Genomic DNA, 24,288 nt, shown 5'->3' on the forward strand with positions numbered 1-24,288 from the left:
AGTTGTACATACACTATGATAAAAACTGTCTTAAGAGTAATTTAAAATAAGAGCTGTCCTTTCAGGAGCAGATGAAGAAGTTGGGTGAGAAAGGCTGAGCAGTTAGTAATTTAGAAAACATAGAAAAGTGGTTCTGGTGTTTTTGTCTTTAAGCTGGTGGTTGAAGTCACTGCTGCACATGATCCTATGTGGGAAAGAGCTGAGGTAGGAATGTTTGGTTTCCTGTTTGTGCATCACTGATGGCATTAATTGAATGTCTTTTCACTTGTGGTGTCTGTGTCTCAGAAGTCATGGTGCAGGGCAGGAGTGGTAAAAGTCCAGAAAGCAAATAGTATTTAACTGGCAATTAATGTTTTGAAGGAGCTCAGGAGGTTGCTTGATTTTGGCCTGAAAGTACCTGAGGTAGTGGTGGACTCTGGAGTCTGTCTGTGAAACAGAAGCCAGTGTCCAGAAGTCAGAAGAATTCTGAATAGAAATTGAGCAGTAATTGGGTTCAACTGTGATGAAGTGTGTCCAAGCCACTTTCTAAACCATTTCAGTTTTCTGTCACGAAATATTTGAATTGATATTGGAAGTTTGCTAAACACAATTTGAGCTCACTACAGATGATTCAGCGAGTGCAAATATTACTGTCTAAAATCATATGGCCTTTGTTATACAAGAGGTCAGACTAGATGATCATAATGGTCCCTTCTGGTCTTAAAAATCTGTGAATATATGAATAATTTAAAACCTGTCCTGCAAGCCCTTATCCACTGAGGTGGTGATATGAAAATCCTGTGGGACTGCTTGTGTGAGTAAAGGTTATGGGATCAGGTCTAGAGTGAGTAATCATTATCACTTTTGTTTAAATTTATTGATAAAGGTATAAAATTTACTGCAAGTAAAGCTGGGTTTCTTTAAATGAGGTGACACTCACTGGTATTCACACACTCAAACCTTCATGTGTGTCTGGACAGCAGCATGGAACTGGTGGCATGTTACAGGGACAAGCTGGACATTGCCCTTGTTAAACCAGGGAAGTCCAAAGCTCCTTGCTTTGGACTTGGAAAATTTAGATTCTGAGTTTGGTCATCTTTGGTCATATCAGCTCTCCTTTCTTGAAGTAAAAACCACTTCCCAGGGCTAATGAATGTTTTTATAGCTCTCAGGTTTTGGCCACAATTCTCTCTAACATGTTCTCGTATTTGAAAATCTGAAAGTTGTAGAAATGCTGATAAATTTAAAAAGCTTTATCCTCTCATAACCTTCAGCTGTCTGAGGTGATCATTGACTCCATCTCATCTTTGCAAAGTATGTTAGAAAACTTCTTCTTGCCTTGTGGGCAGGAGCGTCCTCATCATACTCATCATTTTAATCTTTGTTCTTTCGGGAATTCTCAAAGCGGTGCGATGGGAATCCGAGCCTGAGAAGCAGGGCCTTGGGAAGTTTCAAAGTTGGTCAGCTGTTGCCCCCTTTGGGATGGTTGTTTAGTTTTGTTACACTTCCTCCCTGCAGCAGGCAGCTATTACCTGGGTGAGGGAGGCGTTAAACAACTTTTAGTGGCAGCTTCAGACACGTGGCTCAGCAGAGAGGGGCATCTTGGGCACAGCAGTTGGACGAATGCTTGTGCCAGCTGCCGGTGTTTGATAGCACTGGCAGCTGTGTCCTTAGCAGCCAGGTTGCATTGTCAGGTAACAGCTCTCCCAGTGTTGTTCTGCTTTCTTCCGAGTCCGCTGGCACTGATGGGACTGGTTTCCTTGCTGGGAATCAGGTGTTTGCTCAGTCGTTGGTTTGGGGTCCCAGTCCCTGGGATATTTCTGCTGAGGGTGTCACTGGTGGGGTTCATGGTATGAAATGACAAAGGGACTTCAGGATTCTCTTTGGTAACAAGTGCAGGAGGAAATTGAAGTCTAATGATAATCTCTCACAGTTTTTAACGCTTTGAGTTTCCATAAAAGACCTTTTCAGTGAAATTACTTGGTTTCACAGTGAGAGATGGTAGAATTGCTGTTAATATGGAAAGGGCAGAAATGTGATTCCAGAGACCTCCTGTGCACAGAGGTGGAGGTTGGTGACCAATCCTTACCTCGTCCCCTTAAACACAAAATTCTGCTCTTGGCTTTGAAGTTTAAACATTTCAAGTTTCTGCACATCCTTCTTCTTGAGCAAGAGACGGGAGTTGATTTGTAATGATATTTACTATTTGTTGAACTAAGTTGTTTGTTTCTCTCTTCCTTTTTTTTTGCTGGTTGTTTGTTGATAACATCCTAGGGATTAACTTTTCCTTTAATTCAGTTTCCCATCTGTTGTGCCTGAATGTGGCAGTAGTGTATATGAAAATCTGCACCCAGCTAGAAGAGATTACAATCTTTAAAGAAGTCCATACTGTTTGGGGGGCTTTTTTCCTACCTTATGCAAAATGAATCTCCTGCTGGGACTGAACTACAGTGCAGATTTACAAAGGTGTAATGTAGTGACATGGGTGAGATTTGATTTTAGGTTTTAGTTTAGGCTTGGAGCTCTGGCCCTTCTCTTTTAACATATTATATTTGTGAGAATGAATTCCTATTGTTTGCATTATCTGACTGCAGCAAAGATCAAACCTGGTTGTATGTATGACTGAAAATCTAATTGGAACAGTGCTGCTACAGTAGTCTCCTGTGATGATAAAGTTTGTATTTAATGAACAGAGCTCTTTTTTGGGTGCTGTAGCAGGCAGTGCTTCCCAGTATTTCCTTGCCTGTATCTTGGGGAGGCTGCTCAGTGGAGGGGCAGTGGTGATTAGCAAAGGCTGATGCTGCCCAGTTATGTAAACAGAGCATTTCTTTCGTGCACGTCTTGTTAACTCTCCGCTGCAGACCTTTATTGGTGCTTCTTCAATAATTTGTTTAAACTATGCGGTACAGATTCCTTATTTTAGCACTAAGACTTACAAAGGCTTCTTTTAGCAGCCTTTAATTTTGTACTTATGTATGTGACATAGCCTGTGGCTGTGATCTCTGCTGTGAATCTGCAGTTGTTTTGGGATAAAAGCAGAAGGCAGCTGGAAACTCAGTAGCTACATCTAGCTGTCTACCTAGAGAAGGCCTTGATTTCAAGTTTATCTAAACAAGCTCGACTAATCCCAACTATCTGGGGGGATCCACTGTCAAAACAAGCAGCATGGCCCTAAGGCAAACACAACCATACAGAAATGAAGGCTGGGACTTCCAATACTCCGATGACTGCATACTGGAGGCTTTTTTTCCTGAAAAGAGAGTAAGAGAGGTACAATTTGCATAATGCCTTTTCATCAGCAACTTTTGGAAAGCTGACAGAGGTCCAGCTTATAGGGCTGTAGCCACAATGCAGAGTCTATAGGAGAATCCTTGAATGACCTGACCATATTGAAAGAAAAAAATGAAAGCATCGAAGTATAGCCAAGTGAGTGTGGAAAAGAGGGCTGGTGCATTGTCTGACATCTGCTCTACTTCTCGTTAGTTTTGTTCTTCGGTATTCTATGTGGACTTTGGAGAAACCTAAGACAGCCTAACATGAATCCTATAATCTTCCTTCTGAATATTTATGTAGTGTGCCAGCCTCTAAGCTGTCCTTTGCATCTTCCTACTTCCCCCTCATTTTCATGCTCTCAAATGAGGCCAACATTTCAAAAGCTAAATAAATGTTTGTGAATGTTTATAAAAGATTTGCATAAATTTGTCCTTGTTTGACAAAGATCACTTTTTTCTTATGCCAGTTCTGAAATATTTTAAAGGTTTCAGTGCTTGTCTTGACAACAAAGTCCTGCCTCAGAGAACAATGATTGCTGATTAAGTGGGTATGTGCTCGGAGCTGAATAGAGCAATGGAGACCACGCTGAAAGGGCCACTCATCTTAAGCCAGAATTATAATATTTAACAAATGCTAACCCAAGGATAGATTTAAAGCTTTAGTTTTGGTGTCGTGTACCTGTGCAACTGACTTATGGGCTGAGCAGGATGTGATTATCTTTTCACAGCTAATAGTTCTCACCTTGTTTCTGCTAAATCTGCAAGTGAAAATACTCCTAGGCTTTAGTCATTAAATGTTTAAAATACATTTAATTGAATCAGTGTTCCAGCTCTCTGCTATTGACACTTCTTACCTTTACCAATTAATCACTGTTTATGCACATAATTGGACTTGATTTTTTTTTTTATGCCTGTTAGTATAATTTTTCAATTCTTTGTGATTTAAGACTGGAACAATTATTCAGAAGTAGAACAGTAGCTGTAGAATTTTTTTTTTAGCTAAAATCTATTTCTCTTAGAATGAAACTGAATCTCTGCTTTTATAGAAGGGGTTTTAAAGCCATTTGTTGAGGACATCTCTTTGAAAAACTGCTTAAATATTTAGTTCAGCTTTACTTTCAGATTTTTTTTTTCTACTGGAGAAAAGTAATAGTCATTCCTGTTCTTTTGTTCTATGAGTTGAGAGGTTGAAGTTGTCATTAAGGCAAAAACTAGAGCTACTTCTCTGACACAGTTTTTATCACATCTGCTAGGCCTGTGTCCCAGGAGGAGCTGAGCAGAGCCCAGAATTCAGCACAGGCCCATTATCTGCTGGTGTTGCGTGTGCTGTAAAAGGAGTGAGACCTCAGGGAGGCTTGGAGCCTCCTCCCGTGTAATGTCCAAATCAGATTTGAAGGACTGGTGGCAGGAAAGCTTTGGCCTTGGGGTGTGAATTCTAAGAAACAGAGTCACAATTAGGTTTAAAAAATTCAGGGATTTGGAGCTTTATCTTGAAATATGTTTTTAGTAATGCAAGGAGAAAAGTTGCCCATCTGTGCACATATTTTGTACGTTTAAAATATTTAAATGCTAGCAGGCCTCAGTATGCTTAGGAAATGTTATTTATCTTCTGCTCTTCCTGTTTCCAGGATTGTGGATGTGCATGCTGGGGGTTTTTTTGTTATTTATTTTTTTTAAAAAACAGTGTTTTTCTGAGAACAATCAGTTACCTTCAGTGAAATTATGTTATTTTGTATGGCCCTGTTCCCCTGCTGACCCTCAGACAGAGACAGGCGACTTTGGGAGAAAAACCCTCCCCTAATTCAAGCTTTAGAATTGCTCAGAAAGAGCTGATGGATTTTTGGAACAAATAGATAATCTAGTGCTATAAAGCTGTATTGGAATACCAGTAGAATTAGAAAAGTAGAGAAAAAACTAAATTCAGGCAATTTAAAGTTATTATATTAAGCAAATTATGTCCAGGTTTTTTGGGCATAGAACATTCTTTTGAAGAAGTGATGAAAATAATTTCTTAAAATATTCAATACATTACAAAATTCAGTAATGCTCAGTACTGATATAAGGCGCAGAAAGATTTTATTGTAAAACCAATGCAATATGGAATTTGACATAAATATTTTAAACAAGCAATGAGTTTTAAAAAGAACCTGTGTTGTGCCACTTTTCTCAAAACTAGAAGAACCTTTAGAAATTAGAGAAATTTTGGGTTTAAGGTTATTGTTTGCCTTTTTGAATTCTTAAACATGTTGTTCCCTTGCAGCAGATCATTTAATTAATCGTTAGCTTAAAATTATCCAAATAGATGAATTAAATGTAAGAGCAGTTTACAGTTCTGTGGGTATAGGAGAGATTAATGGACAACCCAAATTTAATTAGAAAATATTTTGCTTCAGTTAATCTCTTAGCACTTTTTAGTGCTATATTAGCATTTCTGCAGTGTTTAAATTGGAGCAATAGAGGCAGCAGAAGTTGCTCACTGGTGTGGTGGGGTTGTTGTTCCCTGTGCTCACATACCTGAGCCATCAGCCTGGCTGCATTTCTCCTCTGGGCCCTCCTTGTTCTGCAGTTTCTCTTCCATCCTCGCTCAGGCTGCTGATGTTCTTGGCAGTCTCTTGGTGTCCCTCCATGGCACAGGGAGTGTTTCATGCTGCTTTGCTGGGTTCACATGGCCTTTCAGGCTGGGTAGGATGAGAAGTGTTTGTGTTCCCACCTTCTCTGTGTAGAGTTTTGTTTGCAGCAGCCTCAGGTGTAGGGGTGAGGAAATGAAACAGCAATCCACTTTTTTCATCAGAGTCATCTCTTCTCCATGGAAAACTCCTCTCACTGGCCATGCCCTGTTCTCTTGTTGTGTACACTTGTGGGGCTTTGGGGTTCCTCCTTTCCCCCTCCCCTCCAGGATCCACAGCTCAAGGTCCTGTCTCTGCTCTGGGTGGTCCTTCCAATTTCATGTAGATTTTCCTCAGGTTTTCCATTGCAGGTTCCCAACCTGTTGGTTTGTGAGGTGTGCTGTTTCCCTGCTCTGACTCACATTCCTATGTGAGTATCATACCTTCATCATTCAGCATTTTTCACAGATCTCCCAGTATTTCAATTCCTTGTCTGTCCAACTTCTCCCTGCACTTCTTGTTCCCCTTTGAATCTCTGGTGTCTTGTGCATCTTTCTAGGAGCAGATACTTTGCAGCAGACCCTTGTCTAGCCCAGCCATTTGCACATCATTTATCAGTGCAGTTTAATTGCAGCTGCACGTGGGATATTTGTTAGTGATGTTCATTTGAGCAGAAGTGAAGCAACCCACTGTATTTAAGAGAATCTGAAGTTGTTCTGCTGATTTGGAAGTGGGAGCATACGGTGAAGGGTTTAAAAATAAAAAAGATTTCAGCCACAGCTTGCATATTAAATTCACAAGTGAATGTGCACATTTTTTCAGCATTGTTGGGCTTTCTTTACTGTTTGGTTGCAACAGAGGGATGGTTTGGGACACGAGCCCGGTGTGTAGTGTGTTCAGCCCAGTTCCCAGCCTGGCTTTCCAAGGGTGTCCTGTGTGTGTAGGAGAGCTTGCAGAGCCTGCCTCACCTTCAGAGGTGCTGTGACACAAAAGGGCTGAGCGCAGTGTTCCTGCCTCATTTATTCTGAAAACTTCGCTACTGGAACCAAACTTAATCAATGAGCTCTGTGTTGTCTCCGATAAGTTATGTACTGGCTTTATTGATTGGGAAGGATTTTAGAAAACCCATGTGGGGTTTATAATGTCAGCAGTGTTTTGATTATGAAAAGAGTTGGAACCTTGGGACGGGGAGCCAGGTGGTGCCTGTGCCGCAGCCCCCGGTGCCGCGGCTGCGCCGGATCCCCCGGGACACGGTTCATGCCCTGCACTTTAGCTCTGGTGGCTGGCTGCTGGAGATGCACTTTTTGCTCATTAAAATGTTAAAAATCAAACTGCATGTAAAAAGATTTGTGAAAATATAAACTTGGGGCTTGCTCCAGAGAACTGGCGTGTGGTCCCCTGGAGACCCCGGCGGCAGCTCCCGGGTAATTTCTGTTGATCAGCTGCCTGTCCTGGACTGCTGGGGGGTTCTGCTCTTCTTTTCAGGGGCTTCTGCTTTACAGGCATTTATGCAGGTTTTTCTTTAGGAAAATAGCCATAAGGGAGTAAAGCAAGAAAACAGACTATTGATACTTCCTCTGTGCTTCATGTTGGATGAAAAAAAAAAAAAGATTAGAAGATGATGACATGGAGCGATCCTAGGTTTTGTTTTGTTTTGTCTGAAATCATAAAGAAATGAAGAATTTTCTAGGTCATAAGTGATAACCCACCTATAGAGGTTGGGTGGGATGTTGTGTATGAATGATGTAGGTATTGTTTATCTTTGAAACTAAGGAATATTTAAATAATTCAAAAAAAGCAGCATTATATTTAGAGTAACAAGCTTGCAACTTGAGCAGAAATGGGATAGTTCTTCAGTAACTGTTTTTCTTACATGCAAAAGATCAGCAGTTTTGCTAATTAAAATCTAATTCTACATATGGTATTTATATTCTTTCATTAGTTATGATTGAAAAATAAGTCTGCAGTTAACCTGTGCTAGTTTTTTTGGTTGTGAATCGAGCCAGATAAGAATTGGTGTATAATGAATGGCAAATTATGTCCATTGACATTGCCAAAACCAGATAATATCACTGTAAAATCTTTCTTTGAAAGAGAAGGCAATTTAGAGCAATACAGAGTCAATATATGGCCTGTTTACATGAACATTTCCTTTGCTGCATTTAGGAAGCTGTAAATATCAAGGAACAAGTGCAGAGTAAATTCTGAGTATTGCAGTTCTCCTGTGACACAATGCTGATAAGGTGCTGAATGTTTTATTATGTGAATGGTTTTACTTGCAGTTACAGGAATTACTCTAGTCATCAAAATAATGGAGAGAATCTATTCTGCCATTTTGAGGTGACTGATGGCTTTGTCTTCTAACACTATTTTATTTCAGAATTGCATGTATCTGTATGATTTTGTTTCTGAAAAAACAGATAAAGCCATTATTTTGAGGACAATGTGTATTGATAAGGCCAATAAAGATACAGGCACTTTGTACTCCTGATATTATAATTTCACAATTTTAGAATTCTTCTGTGGTTATTTGTTTGTTTGTTTGTTTGTTTGTTTGTTTGTTTGTTTTGGGCATTTTGCACTGTAAGATTTCAGTTGTGTTAAAGGATCACTGTGCAATAGTTAAAATTTGTCCAGATGCAGTTTTTGTGCCTGAGCAAGCTTGTGAAAGTCAGAGAGATCCTGCACCAGGGGGAACCCAATCATATTAACGAGACCTTTACTATCAGGGCATTATTTTGTATCAAAATAGAGATTTCTGCAGAGTTTACTCTGCAATCTGCATAGCTTCTTTCCAAGTTTCCTGCTGCAGTTCAAAGGAGGAGACGTCTTTGCTCTACATGGCATTCTTCAATAGATCCTTTCTTGTTCTTTAAAAACAGGAGGTTGTTAAATAATCTATCAATAAACTGTCAAGAAGTCAAAGTTTCCATATCTGTTTTTGCCTGAAATCCTCAGAACTTGCCACATTTTAGTTGTCAAGAAACCTCCAAAGAAGAGTGTAAGCAGTTGAGCCTGAAACCACGGCTCAGGATGGGCTGAGCTTGTTTGAATTATGCAGGAGGAACATGTTCCTGCAAGGGAGTCAATATGTTTTGTGCTTCACTGGAGAGGTTATTAGATTGATGGAGTTTATTTGGGAATGATGGCATTTGGCTTAGAAATAAATGAAGCGAGAAGCATCTATTTAGTTATTGATGATAATTTATTGCTATTGGTCAGAAAAGTGTTGATTTTGTCAGAGGGTTTGTTGTTTGTTCAGGGTTTCGAAAGCAGAAATAGAATTTACACTTCAGGACCTGAAATATTGAAGTGAAGGAGAATGAGCAATGAATTGGCTGCAAACTGAGAGACCTTTGTGTTGTTTTGTGGGTTACAGAATTCAAATTTTGAAGATCTAATGGTTTGCTTTTGTCTATGAACACAACTGTTTTGGAATTAACGTGTTTCTGGTTTTGCCTCTTTAGTGACTGTATTTGTTTAATGTTGTAACGTTGAAAATTATTAATTTATCTGCTGATCATATTTTCACTTTTCACATTCATCCTTTGCTTTGCTTTTATGCATTTCTGTTTGTGGTGCTGTTTTGCAACTTCTAGAAAATGGTTCATAGGTTAAACAATCCATATCAATTTTAATACACGTTATTTTAATCAGTCTTCTAACTCTGAGATTTCCTTTCTAATAGCAGTAGGCAACATTAAACATTCCTGCTATGAGACCTATTGGCTTCATCTTTTGTTATTTATCTTGCTGATGTTAGGAAGTATTCTCTAATCCCCCAGACCTCTGTTCCTAGGTAACAGTCAGAAGCTGTGCCAGCAGAGCAGCCCTGCCAGGCCAGGCCCATGTGGTTTGGTGTTATTCACTCCCATCCATATGGTCAGGGTAGGGACTGTCCCCAGAGAGGTGTTAACACTCAACTACCCAACCTCCTCCTCCTCTTTGGAGAATTGCTGGATGGCTCCTGCTGCCTGCCCATGTGTGAATCTTGATTAATTTTTCATTTTTAATGAAGTTTGATCATGTTTATTATTTCACATGATTGACTGCCCGGTACTACTTCCATGTAATTGATAAAGCCCATATTTCTTCATCTGTCTCTTATTTCTTCAGGGCAAAGTTGTGAAATTGTGTGATGTGGTTAATATTAGATTTATTGGTCCCCATAGATGTATAAATTATCTCTTTTTTTTTTTTTTCTCTCTCTACAGGAAGTTCTACAGACTCTGACCAAGTTTTGTTTCCCCTTCTATGTGGACAGGTATTGTTAGCTTTTCAAACTTTACAAGAAAATAAGCTTGTCAATAAAACCCCTGTAGAAAATAAAAGCCATACCATTCATAGTGTTCTGTCTGTGTGACTGGGACTTAAAGCACCTGAGTGCAAATTATAGTCTCAGAATCACTTTTTCCTGGGGTTTTTATGGGCACCATGAAACAAAAAGAAGTTTTAAAAGTTGAAGTTGTTTGGTGGCAGGACTGTGAGGGTGTTTTGTTTTACTTCTGCACAATGGAAAATGCTTGAGTAGGAATGATGAAATATGCATATTAATATCAAAGCTTTGTCTGCTTGTGCATTTTATTTCTTAATTGCCAAAATTTGGGTGGAACAATTAATGAAATGCTTTACATGTAAAGGCCTCTTGGTGTTGCTGGAATGCTGGTGCTTTACTCAACAGCTGCTTAATGTGACTTTTGATTTTGGAGGGGAAATTGTAAAGTGTGAGATGATCTGAGAATATTTACTTCCTGCAATTTAGGAAGCTGTAAAACTTTTTAAGCTTTGTGTTTACTGTGAGTTATTCTTAATGGTTTCATGAAAAGAGCAACAAAATTTTTTTAAATTTTGAAAGGCTGCACCAGTGCTCATCTCATCTCTGGGCATCATGATCAGAATGAGTTGTCTTCATCAGCTGAGACACAGAATGGTTTGGGTTCAGGGAATCCACCTTTACTGTGATTAAGCTGCTGCAAGTCTTCTTCTCATTTTAGAATTTGGAATCTCAGTTTTACTGCTCATCCTTTTCATTTCTTAAGGGGTGGAAGCAGGAAAATACTCATACATTTTTCTCATGTATTTGTTTCTACTAGAAATATTTATGCTTTCTGTGTGTAGATTTATTGTACCTAGGGGTTTTGTTTGTTATGTTGTTTTTGGTTTTCCTCAGCAATATAACATTTTGAAAAATAGAACACTGAAAACCCATATGGGGTGCAAATGAGAACATAATGAAAAGTGATTCCCATTTCTGGATCTACTTGTCTGTCTGAATATCACAGACTGTCACTGAAACACTGCAAGCCAGCCAGTTTGAGCATAAAGGAGACATTGTCACCCGGAACATACTTAATAATTTCAGATGGAGAATGGACTTCCCACACTGCAGGAGGCAGAGCCCAGCCCAGGCTGAGGCTGTGGCAGCTGAAGAAGCTTGTGCTCCTTCTCCTCTGCAGGCAAAAGCACATGGTGGTGGCACTGGGGGTTCTGGCTCTCAGTGGCACAGACACTGCATTCTTCTGACACTGGTTCTGTTCTGTGCTGTGGCCACTGGTCAGAACCCCAGGGACTGCTTGGCTGCTCCTTCAGGCAATGGACCAGGAATTTGCTACTGCTGTGGTGGTGGAATGAGTGCAGAGCTGCTCCTTGGTCCAGCTCCCTGCCAGGACTGTGTTAGTCAGGTGTGGGTGCTGGGGGGATTTTATGGAAATCCTCCTCCCTGCCCTTTCCTCCAGCCCTAACTTCTGTCTGCCCCATTAGAGATGAGATTTATGCTGCTCCCGTCCTGTGAGGCTCTAAACAGACCCTCTGCCCGTTTGAAAGCAGAGCTGTGAATCTGAAGGGTTGATACTAAAATTTTAGGAAGAACACTTTGTATGTTGGGAAGTTTATCCTCCCCTGTGAGGAACTGGCACTGAAACTTGAGCAAGACCTGTCAGCAAGGTTTGGTTTCTCCATGAATGCAGGACTCTCTAGGTTTGCTCTGGAGGAACTCACCTGCTTGTGTGAGTTCTTTAATAAACAAGCTTCTCCCTGCTGCTAATGAAATGTGTTTTTTCCCCCGTTCCATAATTTTAATTGTCAGCTTGAATGCTATTTCTCACACACGCTCTGCTCTCAACCTTGTTAAAATTAAGCATATAATCCCCTTTTAAAACACCATACAAAAATCACCATAGTAACATTACATCCAAGCTTTACAGATGAAACACACCACCAGTGAGGGATTTTTGGGTATCCCCAGCAGCTCAGTGTGGTTTATGGAAGTTGTTGCTCTGCTGACATTTAGATTTCAGGAGGATGATAGTACTTACACTGGCTAATTCTCAGACTACTGGAATGCTTTAAATATCTGTCTTTTTGTTCATCACTGCGTATTTTTTCTTCCCTGTTTGGAATCCACTGAAAGATTCTTCTTTCTAAGCTGGACAGTGACATCTTTCCCATTTGGATCCAGCTTTTATTTCTGCAAGTCTGTTTTTCCTTTGTTTCCTCTAGACACCGAGTGTGTACTCTCCCACAAAAATTGGGGTTTTTTTGCATGTAGCATCATAGAAGAGAATATGAGAATCTTAAGGCCTGTGACTGTTAGTTAAATGTCCTTGAATTTACCAGGTTATTTGTTGGTAGGAGAGACTTGTAAAGCTGCGTGTCAATGCAAGCCAGATTTCTCAGTTCTCAGAGAAAAAAAAACCCTAGAACATGACCTGAAATAAGTCTTAACTTCCTATAATTAGAAATATTTTGGGTTATATGAGAGAACATGAGGTTGGTTGCTGGCTGATAGTCAGAACCATTTTCTTTTTAAGATAAGCTCATTATTAGTATCCTCCCACACTTGAAAAATGGGCAAAAAACCCCACAGCCCCCTCACTCCTCCCTCATCAAGCATATTTAAGGTTCTGGAGGGTACATACTTTTTAGTTAATTTCTCAAAAAAACTCTGCTGAAAGAGGAAATGTTACAGGTTCAATGACTTGGATGTGATACTTGACACAGTTAGCTCAGCTATTCAGTAATTTTTCTCTCTTGCTCTCTGTTTCCAGCCATGCCATTAACCAAGTTGGGCAGAACTTCACATTTGTGCTCACAGACATTGACAGCAAGCAGAGGTTTGGGTTCTGTCGCTTATCTTCAGGGGCCAAGAGCTGCTTCTGTATCTTAAGGTAGGTCTGTGCTTTGGCTTCTGGCTGACTGCAGGAGCAGTGCTTGGCTTTGCAGTTACACTGCAATTACCATTTCCAGCTGTTCAGAATGATTTCCCTATCTGGTCCTCAAAGTCACTGCTCTTCTGCACAAGTGGTGCAAAATCCCTTGCACTTGGAGTTCCTCTGTAGATAACTGTATTTGTTTGTAGTCAACGTTCTGGAGTTAACAGCGTGGAAAAAAAAGTCTCTTAGCAGTAATTTGATATGACATGGCATGATGGCAGCTGTTATCTTTAGCTGTCACAACTGATCTTGTTAAGACATTTTGTGGACATTTGTACATGCAAGTTTTATTAACAAAACATCTGTTGGTAACTGAGAGAATGTCACTGATGCTCTCCACAGCCCCAAAGTTTGTATGTGTGAGCTTTCCTCTGTCCTGCTGAGGGTTTTGTGAAGTTTGGCATAATAAAGACTGTCAGTGGAAACTGGAACTATGCATTTCACAGAAAATGGGCCAAGAGGCTCTATCAGAGTAGTTTTTGATAACCTCCCACAGCCATGTCAGAATACAGTCCAGAATTTCTTATTTTTATTTACCTCAGGAAATCATGCCAGTAAATAAATTTTGATGTCTACCAATATTTTAGCTTCATTAAGAACTTCCATGGATTGAAGATTTTCATGTGGCAAATGGTCTGTTTTGTTTTAAACAAATTTAAGAATTGCCTGTTTTTCTACTTTCTGCTTTTTGTGTGTTCACAAGGAATTGGAAGTTTAGAAACAGTAGCCCAGGTAAGGCCAGCACAGAGGGGACTGAGGACAGCCAGGGAGGTGACAGCACAGCTGGGGCTGAAGCCTCCCAAATGAGGACACTGCTCAGTGAGCAGCTGGACACATCTGTCAGGGTCATCTCTGGCTGGCTTTGCACAGGACACAGCCAGAGTGAGGACAGAGGAACTTCTCTTTGTCCTGCCTTGTGTGGGGCACCTGAGAGTGGGACCCTGGCTGTGTCTGGATGTGCCCCTCTGAAGCATTCCAGGGGGGACATTGCAAAATTCCAGCTCATCTCTCCTTGCAGGGAGCTGCACACAGCAATACCATGGAATGGGAGCTGAATATTTGGAGAAATTGTTGTGAGATCTACCCAAATTCCTAATGAATTGAGTGGGAGGCAGAGTGATGGGTGTTTGCTCAGTATCTTCTTCCATTCTGTCTTTGCTGGAGCAGACACTCAGCTATTATTAGCTCTGGCAGTCCAGCAGCAGGGACTGTATCCTGCAGGCAAGAAGGAGTTCCCCAGCTCTTCCCACAGAGCTGCTCCCCTGTGCAGCCAGGAGCTGATTCCCTCAGTCTCGTGTGGGCAGTGTCTCCTTAAGGAGGGTAACTTTGCCTGATTAATGTCAAATTAAAGAGAAACACAGTTTTAAACAGAAAATCTGAATGAGGAATAGTCTGGGTCCCTTCTGGATCCCTCCTGGATAAGAGTTCTTTGCTGTCAGCTCCCCTATGTTGAGTGAGTGCCAAGAAGAAATGGAGGAGTTCTGTTGTAGTTAAATGCCTTCTGCTTCAACTCATAACCAAAAAAAATCTCCCAACCACAGTGGACGGATTGGGACTCTTCCTTCCTGTTGCTTCTTTCTCCTGGGCACTGATGAGAAAAAGAAAGTTTATCATTAGTACAAGTTCTTCCAAGTTTTAGAGGATAGTAAAGAGTGTAAATCAGCAATCATGAAATCACTTCCTCTATGCCAGGATTTCAGCTCCCATTATTGATGTGAATCTTCTCAGTGTCCTTTATGTACTAAAGGATGGTGCATGGTAAATGGGTCTGGGGAAACCTACTGGAAAATGTGAGAACGGTAAGTAAAAGCAAATGGGCCTGAAAATAATGTTTGTTTAATTGTTTTTAAATTACAGATTGGATGGCAGCTAGCTTCAAGTATTCCTTGCTATGTTCAGCAACAGTATAAGATCTAAGTGAGGTTTATTGCTAGAGATGATATTCACAAGCTCATCAGGAATTTTATGGATCTGGCCATGGTAAAATGATTTGAAGGTGGAAAATCATCACATGTTTAGATTAGTTATTGAAGAGAAACAGCAGAAAAAAAACCCAAATACTTTTAACTTGGAGACAACTTAAAAAAAAATTCTGCAGTGTTCTGGAAGCAAAGTACTCAAGGGCCAGAAGTCAGGGTCTGGACTTAAGCTTTGAAGTGACCCAGAGGCTTTTCCCTGTGGATGCAGAACACAGCGAGGCTCCTCTTGGAGTTCAGTAGCAGTGGGGTTATCCTGTGGCCAGCAGAGAGGCCATCCCCTTGGGCAGGGAACTGCTTTGACTGTTCCAACCAATACTGCTTAGAAACCTGCTTTTGAGGTATTTACCACAGGGGTGCTCTGTGCTTGTCATCAATGTAGAGCCGCTCCATTCAGTGCCAAACTGCTTCTTTTCCTCGGTTCCCCTTCCCTGCCCGGTTCTGTCGCTCCCGGTGAGGCTGCGGGGCCCGCCTGGGGTGACCGGAGCGGCTGCGTTGGGGCAGCGGCGCCAGCAGAGGGCGCGCGGGAGCGCAGGTACGGCCCAGGTGAGAGATACCCCAGAGGGTTTGGGGTGAGCCCAGGTGAGAGAGAGACCCCAGAGGGTTTGGGGTGAGCCCAGGTGAGAGAGAGACCCCAGAGGGTTTGGGGTGAGCCCAGGTGAGAGAGAGACCCCAGAGGGTTTGGGGTGAGCCCAGGTGAGTTCTTGTGGCACACACTTTTCCCAGAGAAATTGGAATTTCAGACTACCTTTTTCAATTAAATATGGTATAAAACTTAAAATGTGCTTTTCAATTATTTTCTCTAACCATAGAGTAAGAGCTGATGTCTAATCATCAAAGTCTGTGTTCTGATTTGGGAATTTTGTACCCAAATGTCTTTTCTTTCTATGGCTTTATTTAAGGATTTCAGGATTTCAGCTGCAGTGGGATAAATCCTAATAGTTATACATCAAGAGGCTGAATTTTTATTGTTCCACTCTAATTTTGCATCACATTTCACATGGGCTTTTGAGGGAGAACACTGTAGGTAGTTCTGGATTTAGCGAAGAGCTCTGGTCTTTTATTATTTAAAAAGAAAACAAAAGCAAACCCAAGTTTGAGTAGTTTTGCTTTGGTTCACAAACTCCCTGGGCAGTTACTGGTTTGCAAAGGTCCCATGTGCAACTCTGATTTCAGTTTTACTGAATTTGAAGTTTTGTTGGGTTATTCAGGTTTTGTACCCAAACCGAAATCATTCTTTTGAAGTGAAATGCAGAAACATTTGTGTGGAAATCCCTCTTGGCCAAAATAGCTGAGCTCTGCACCACTCTTTTTCTAAGATAAAAAGAAATGAATCCGTAATAGTTTGTGACAGATGGCAGAAAATGTAACTAACTGAATGTGATTCTGTATGGAGTTATTTGAGGTTTTTGGTGTGATTTGTTGTGAGTTCCTTTCCTCCCCCCTTTCCTTCCCTTTGATTGCAGTCTTTGTCCATTTATTCTTAGGACAGAATAAGATTTCTGAGCAGGGGCCTCTCTTGTGGTGCAAAGTGAGAATTGTTTTTAATTGAGCAGAAACATGTGGAAGGATCAGGAATATCTCAAGGGATTACAGAAAAATTCCAAATTTGTACTACTTACAGCTTGTGTTTAGAGCGGGGTCTGCTGGGAATAAATGTTAGTTAGTGTGACCTGTGACCTTAAAAACTGTTGACATGGATTTCAGCCAGAAACTGGCCACAGAACTCCTTTGTTAGGCTCATTCATAGCTCCTTGAAAACTCCAGTCAGTGAAAGTTGCCAGCTCAAATCTAAGGAAAGCAGAGCCCTTCTTTTTCCTTTTTTTTTTTTTTTTATTTTTTTTTTTCCCATGCTTTGGAAACAGTGGCCGCCCCTTAACCAGCAAGACTCCTTTAATAGGGCTGCAGGGCCGGGCCCTGATTGGAACTGACAGCTTCCTGGCCTGGCTGTGCCAGCTGGCAGGGCCTGAGCCATGGGACAGACAGACAGACAGACAGACAGACAGTGCTGTGGGCTGCCCTGCCCTGCCCAGAGCCCCGGGCAGCGCCCACAGACCCGGGGACCTACTGGGGAGGGGATAAACCCAACCCCAGAGCCCTGCTGGGGATAAACTCAACCCCAGAGCTCTACTGGGGATAAACCCAACCCCAGAGCCCTGCTGGGGATAAACCCAACCCCAGAGCCCTGCTGGGGATAAACCCAACCCCAGAGCCCTGCTGGGGATAAACCCAACCCCAGAGCCCTGCTGGGGATAAACCCAACCCCAGAGCCCTGCTGGGGATAAACCCAACCCCAGAGCCCTGCTGGGGATAAACCCAACCCCAGAGCCCTGCTGGGGAGGGGATAAACCCAACCCCAGAGCCCTACTGGGGATAAACTCAACCCCAGAGCTCTACTGGGGATAAACTCAACCCCAGAGCTCTACTGGGGATAAACTCAACCCCAGAGCCCTGCTGGGGAGGGGATAAACCCAACCCCAGAGCCCTGCTGGGGATAAACCCAACCCCAGAGCCCTACTGGGGAGGGGATAAACCCAACCCCAGAGCTCTACTGGGGATAAACCCAACCCCAGAGCCCTGCTGGGGATAAACTCAACCCCAGAGCTCTACTGGGGATAAACTCAACCCCAGAGCCCTGCTGGGGAGGGGATAAACCCAACCCCAGAGCCCTACTGGGGATAAACTCAACCCCAGAGCTCTACTGGGGATAAACTCAACCCCAGAGCTCTACTGGGGATAAACTCAACCCCAGAGCCCTGCTGGGGAGGGGATAAACCCAACCCCAGAGCCCTGCTGGGGAGGGGATAAACCCAACCCCAGAGCTCTACTGGGGATAAACCCAACCCCAGAGCCCTGCTGGGGATAAACTCAACCCCAGAGCTCTACTGGGGATAAACTCAACCCCAGAGCCCTGCTGGGGATAAACTCAACCCCAGAGCCCTGCTGGGGAGGGGATAAACCCAACCCCAGAGCCCTACTGTGGAGGGGATAAACTCAACCCCAGAGCCCTGCTGGGGAGGGGATAAACCCAACCCCAGAGCCCTACTGGGGAGGGGATAAACCCAACCCCAGAGCTCTACTGGGGATAAACCCAACCCCAGAGCCCTGCTGGGGAGGGGATAAACCCAACCCCAGAGCCCTACTGGGGAGGGGATAAACCCAACCCCAGAGCCCTGCTGGGGATAAACTCAACCCCAGAGCCCTGCCACCTTCTCTGTAGCAGGAGATGGAATGTTTGTGGTGTGGCTTGTTTTATAGTAATTGTCATGTTGTTTCTAGAATTCTCCCTTTTCATTGATTTGGCCAAAATCAATGTTTTTGCTTCCATATCTATACGATTCTTTGAAGCCTTGCAGAAGATGTTTGGTAATGGCTGGAAATGCTTGGAACACTTTTTGGACAGTCTGTTTGGTCCTTGAGGTGTATCGACCCTGGAATCCCTGTTCTACTTAAAATGCTTGGGAGATGAAAGCAAATGGCAAACTGCTTCTGTTAGACATGGCAAAGGCCACAAAATACATGTATAAATCATGGGCAATTGGATCTCTGATTCAACACTACAACAGAATTGCACAGAATGAAAATGGTGCTATTGAGCCTCTGATGCCTTCATAGATTTTTTTTCATTATTATTTTTTTAGCACTTGCACTGGCTGTCAGTGAGAGCTGCAGAGCAGAGATTGCTCAGTTCCTTTGCATGGGCCTTACAGAGAAAAGAGGAGAGGGCAGGCAGGACTGGGAGCTGCAGCCTGACCTTCTTTCACAGAAACTGGAGTTTCTTACAAGCTGTAGCTGTAGCAAACCAGGGCAACTCTGCGTGCTGGGTGACAGGAAATTGAGCTGAAGTGGCTCAGAAAATGTGCGAACGCCCCGAGGGCGTGTGCAGGGCCAGAGGGGCTCCGGGTGCTGCAGGCATTCTGCCTTAACTTGACATGTTTATAAAACAGTTTACATCTCAAAAGTTTAGGGTTTTACCCCTGCTGATTCGCTTAAACAGACACTGGCTCTTATTTTCAGTTGCTTGTCAGAATATATGTGGAAAAATGATGAACCTAGTGAAGAGGGGGCTTGACATCAATTAAATTTAGCTATCTGCTTTGTGTTTCTTCTTCCTGATATGCTGTGTCCAGTATAGCTTTTCCAAACTTCCTGTGGTTTTTCCATTATTGTCCTTACAAGTTTTACAAGATAGAGATGAGCTGTTTGAAACCACTCTTCCAGGAAAAGAATAGAATTTTGCATTACGTCTGCTAATTTGTTGTTTTCCATCTTCATCTCTACCATTAACCATTTTGTAGAGTTTAGAAAGTTCTTCCAGAAGGCCTGTAAGGCCTAGTATCGCCTCTTGCTCAAATAGCTTTAAATAAGACAAAAGTAATTTAAATAAGCTAATAATGCCTTATGGCTGGAGCAGGGGATTGGAAGTCTTTGCTGCAGAAGCTTCCCTCTGTTTCTAATATTTTTTCTCTTGCTGTCCACTAGAAACAGAAATTATTTATGTCCATTTAGCAAGTTTGAAGTTTATCTACAAGCATCTCTGGCTGCACTCAGATGCTGAGTTCATAAGAGGTTACTTGGGTGATATTAGAAGATGTTTTTTCCTGCAGATTGTCTTGGTAAACTGGACCTGCTCATTGAGAAGTGCAGCCACGAGCTGTACAAAAAAAAAAGAAAAAAAAAGAATTGTATGTTCTGGGAAGTACTGGTATTGGAAATAAATATTAAGAGTAAAATTTTCAATAGTCAAACCTAAGTTTCTTCTACTTGTAAATCACAGGCTACAAAGAATGCCCATGTGGTGTTTGACACTGGAGGAAAGATGCTGATTTTGTGTTTCACTATGTGTGTGCATGTACACATCATTATTCTTAGTTGAAAGTCGAAGTGTTGTCCTTTAACACTGGTGCTTATTTATTTCCATGTTGATTCTGGTACCGAGGCTGAGCTGTGTACTGCAGTAATGTTGCAGTGGGATGAAGTTATCCCACTTGTGAGTTGGTAGCAGCCAGAAGTACAGGGAGTTGTTTACAGGGAGCCCATGGATCCTGCCTTTCTGTGGAAGCATTCAAGCAGCAAGCCCTGCACAGTCTGTTTGGCACAGTAGCCGCTCTCAGCTGGCCCTGTGCCCTCCTGCTGTTCGGCAGGGCAGAGGATGTGCCAGATCCCGCCTTGTGCCTGAGCAGAGCCTGCCTGCAAATCTGCTTGTAGTTAGCCTGGGGCCTTCTGGCAGCACTCTACAGCCCATTGATTTAGTTGCAATCCTTTTGCCTTAATATTTTCCATCTGGCCAACAATGACCTATAACGACAGACACAAAACAGAGTTTGAATTATGAGCAGCGTAATTGTGCGAACGCTTCCAAATCTCACTCTAGAACCTGCACCGATGGCGCTGCGGGGGTTTGTTCCACAGTGCTGGGCAAAAGGACAAGCCCTGGAGCTGAGTTCCAGCTCTGTCCCACAGAAATGCGCATTCCAGCTCAGCTCGGAGTGTGTTCCATTCTCTCTTCCCTGCTTTCTGAGCTGGGGGTGCAGCCTCAGCTTCCTCACGCTCCCTGCTCACACTGCCAGAGCCAGACCCTCCATGGGGCCCTGAGCCAGCAGGAGAGAGGGACCCAGGAGCAGGGCTGGGGCAGGCAGGGCAAGAACCTGAGTATGGGAACACTCCAGGACATGTAGCAACAGGTTTGGGGCCTTACCCTGTCAGGGATGTTCTGAGCTCCCACCGGCAGCCGTGCTCTCCAGAGGGAGCTGCTTCCAGCACTGGGCTGTTTGTTCTGGACAAGCGGAATTATTGCTTCCATTACAGTGATCCCAAACACTTCTTGTCCTCTGTGTCTTTAAAGTCTGTATCCATGAAGAAAATCTGTGAACTTAACCTGTGCAGTTCCACGCATTCCTGCAGTCCTGAAAGCTTCTCCTCTTCTCTCTACATTGCCAACCCAGGGAATACAAATTTAGCTGACTGATTTAGCTGACTTTTAGTAAATGTGAAGAATAGTGAAACTGTGTCATAGAAAGTTTATTGCAGATTTTGTTGAGGCTTTAATCTTGACTGCACGTCAAAACACTTTTGTAAAATGTCAATGAGAGGGATCACAACAAAAATGGCAAGTGTTAGTATTGTATCACTGCTGGTGGATAAAGCTGATAGTACTGCATTCAGTCCAGTTACTTCACTGGTCTTGCCTTCTGACCAGAAACTAATTTTACTTAATTAATTAGGCCTTCATGTCACGCCTTCTTTCGCTGCCGAACAACTGTAACAGAAGTAATTAAATCATGTCACTTTTTATTACCTTTGGCCCTGGCTGACTGGCTTGGAAACTTCATCTTAGAGCTAATACAAACTGAATTAGTGCATCACCTTGGGGAAAACCCCCTCCCTGGCATCAAAAAGGCAGGGAGGAAGTAGTTAAAGTACAAGATGGATAGATCCTCTCTTCCACAAATGGATCACTTTTGGGTTGCTGTCTGAAGGCTTACAAATGCATCTGTCAGGAGTGAGAGCATCCTGTCCCTGCTGACAGATGTGTACAACATTCCCAAAGAGATTACATGGCAACTTCCTCCTTCAAAACTGGAGCTGTGGCAGAGCCCTCGGGTTATGCAGAGGTAATTGGAGACGCTGGGGCTGCCGAGAGGTGGAAGTGCTGGGAAAAGCTGCTTGAGTAACTTGTGCATATTGTTCCAATAGGAGCTGGGATCCAGGCACTGTAATCACAGCAGAGAGGCTTTGTGTGGCTTCCTAGAGGCAGAGTTCCCTGGGCTGTGCAGGGAGCCCAAATGAAATCCCTCATTTGTAACCCTGGCTGTTTATGAACAGGGACAGATCTTCCTCCACACTGAGCAAGCATTACCTGCACCAGCTGTCCTCCGTGTGTTTTAGAATTTATTTGTGTTTGAGTATTCAGAGAATAAAATCATTGGGGGCAGTTTCCTGGTTTAATCATTTGCTTAAGCTGGTGGTTAGACAAGAGGTCTCATAAATAAAAAATTGGCTTGCTGGCCAGGTAACGGGTCAGAAAGACTTTTCTGTTAATTAATGTGTCATACATGTTCAGGAATTCTGTGGATAGGTTCATCAGTGGTATTTCTGCAGGTGAAGATCAAGTACTGTCATTTTGTGTGCTTATTTTCATATCTGAATGTTCGCTGTGAATCCTAAACCATTGTACATGGTGGTTATAAACAATTGCACTCAAATATCAGACTCTGATGTGATCTTTGTTGCCTTCCTATTGACATCTTGCCCTGCAAGTGCTTCTTTTCTGTAAGAAAGGTGATTTTTACATGCCTAGTCCAGTTCCTTGCATTCTCAAATTATCAGTTGCAAGTGCTACAGCGCTGACATAATCATGAATTTTTCACTTGGCTCTTTCAGCTCTGCTTGGGTTTGAGTTTAACTTTTGTGACTTCCTACCAACTTTGCTTATTATTAGGAGCTGTGTGTACTCCCTCTGAGCATGTGAATATTTCTTCACTGTGATGAAGCTCCCTCCCTGTGAAGGGAACTGTAAAACCTCTTGCTTCACTTAACTCTGTTTCTTGCCAGCAGGGAACACAAGTGGTTTGGGGAATGCAGAAGAGAGGTGCATGTAATTGATTTCTCCTCTGTTACTGAAATATCCTCATTCCTTACCCCAATGTTTTCTGTAGCTGATTTGTCAAAATGCAAGGGTTCACCATCGTGTCTCAGCACTCACACACAGGTATCACAAGTGCTCACCTGATGCTCAGCTTTGACTTTTCAATATGTGCCAGGTCCCCTTAGCAGCCAAGCACAGCTGGCTGCTGTGCACTGGGGCTCTTGAGCACACAGGTGTGTCAGATTTTTCTGTACGAGGCAGAGTCCCCAGGCAGGTGCAAAGGAGAGTCACTTTGTTGCAAAAACCAGGCCTTTTTAACCAGTTAGGCTTTTATCAGTTACATAGTTTTAAATCATATCAAGTGTAATTCAACCAACCACCATACACCACAATGTAATGGTTGTATATCTTGTTTTTCTACCTCTAATACAGCTGAGTCACTTTCCCATAGTCCTCTTCTACCTAGCTGAAGTAGCAGGCCTGAGCCATGATTTTACAGGGGTAACAAGGCCCTCATTTTATAAGGCGTTACCTATATGCAAAATTTTTCTTCCCTTCAGGAATTTCTCTGTGTTACACACGGTGCCACAAACTCTGTCCCCAGAGTGTCTTTGGAGCTCACTGCAGCACGTGCCAGAGCACAGGGCCTGGTGGCTGGGAGGGAACATTTCTGATTTACAGTAAAAAGTTCATAATGCTACTGAAATTTCAGCTGAAACGTAGTACTAGAGGGCATAGCTTGACAAGCACATATGATTGGAGTCGGTAATGAAAAGGAGCTGTTTCTCTGGTCAAGGAAAAAGGGTTAATTTGCATTGGGATGAAAAGGCTGTTCAGGATCTACTATTTCAACCTGTGATAGGCTTAACAGCAGGCTTTGATCCCCAAATGAAATGTGATGGATTTCAACTGATGCCAGATGTCTCAAACCTAGTGGGATCTCTGATTGTCTGCCACATCTAGAATTCTCTCTTCCAGTACTTTCATGTGTCCTTTTAAACGTTGTTTGAGAAGAGAGATTCCTTGACAATCTAAGCCTTTGGAATCCTCTCTCTGTATTGTCACTTTGGTGGGGATCTTGAGGCTCTCATGCTGTCTAGTGCATCCTGCTTTTTAAAATCAAGCTTCGTATGCCAAACTGCTCTAACTCCTTCACAACCATTATTTTTTAAAGTCCAGATAATTTAGAGACAGTATAATCTGTAACTTTTCTCAGTTTAAGGCTGTTCTCTACCCTCTTCATGTTCCTTATTTAGAGCATTTTACCCCGGCTGTGAAAGCCATTGTCAATGTGTTTCTGTTGGTGTTGAAGGGAACATAATTGTTGACTTTTTTTACTCCAAGGATATCTTGTTTCATTTCATAAATCTCACTGTAAAGTGCTGAGCCCTTCAGCATGCCCATCTCACCCAGTGGGCTGTCTGGGATATCCTTTGCCCTTGGGTTTAGGTAGAGCTTACAGACATAATTGTCAGTGTGTGTTGTAAATGTAAACAAATGTTTTTTCTTGTTTTTCTTTATTTCCTGTAACTCCTTCAGTCCTTTGTTTTTCAGACATGCTTGAAGTTTCTTTGTTGGTCTTAAACTAAAGAACTCCAAAGGGTTTCTCTCCTGAAAAGGAATGAGACACCTTGTGATTGTGAATGATCTACCTGA

General features: G+C 42.5%; 1 protein-coding gene across 8 annotated transcripts in view; it reads left to right on the forward strand.

The window, feature by feature from the left end:
* The window catches only part of DENND1A (DENN domain containing 1A), a 152,478-nt gene that overhangs the window by 34,431 nt on the left and 93,759 nt on the right, over nucleotides 1-24,288 (forward strand). For all 8 annotated transcript variants that reach the window (XM_062505519.1, XM_062505520.1, XM_062505521.1 and 5 more), the window contains exons 4-5: nucleotides 10,072-10,121; nucleotides 12,904-13,023. In XM_062505519.1, the coding sequence (XP_062361503.1) occupies nucleotides 10,072-10,121; nucleotides 12,904-13,023 (170 nt within the window). The remainder of the gene's footprint in view (nucleotides 1-10,071; nucleotides 10,122-12,903; nucleotides 13,024-24,288) is intronic.

Source organism: Cinclus cinclus, chromosome 19, assembly GCF_963662255.1.
Source record: "Cinclus cinclus chromosome 19, bCinCin1.1, whole genome shotgun sequence".
Classification (NCBI taxonomy): domain Eukaryota; kingdom Metazoa; phylum Chordata; class Aves; order Passeriformes; family Cinclidae; genus Cinclus; species Cinclus cinclus.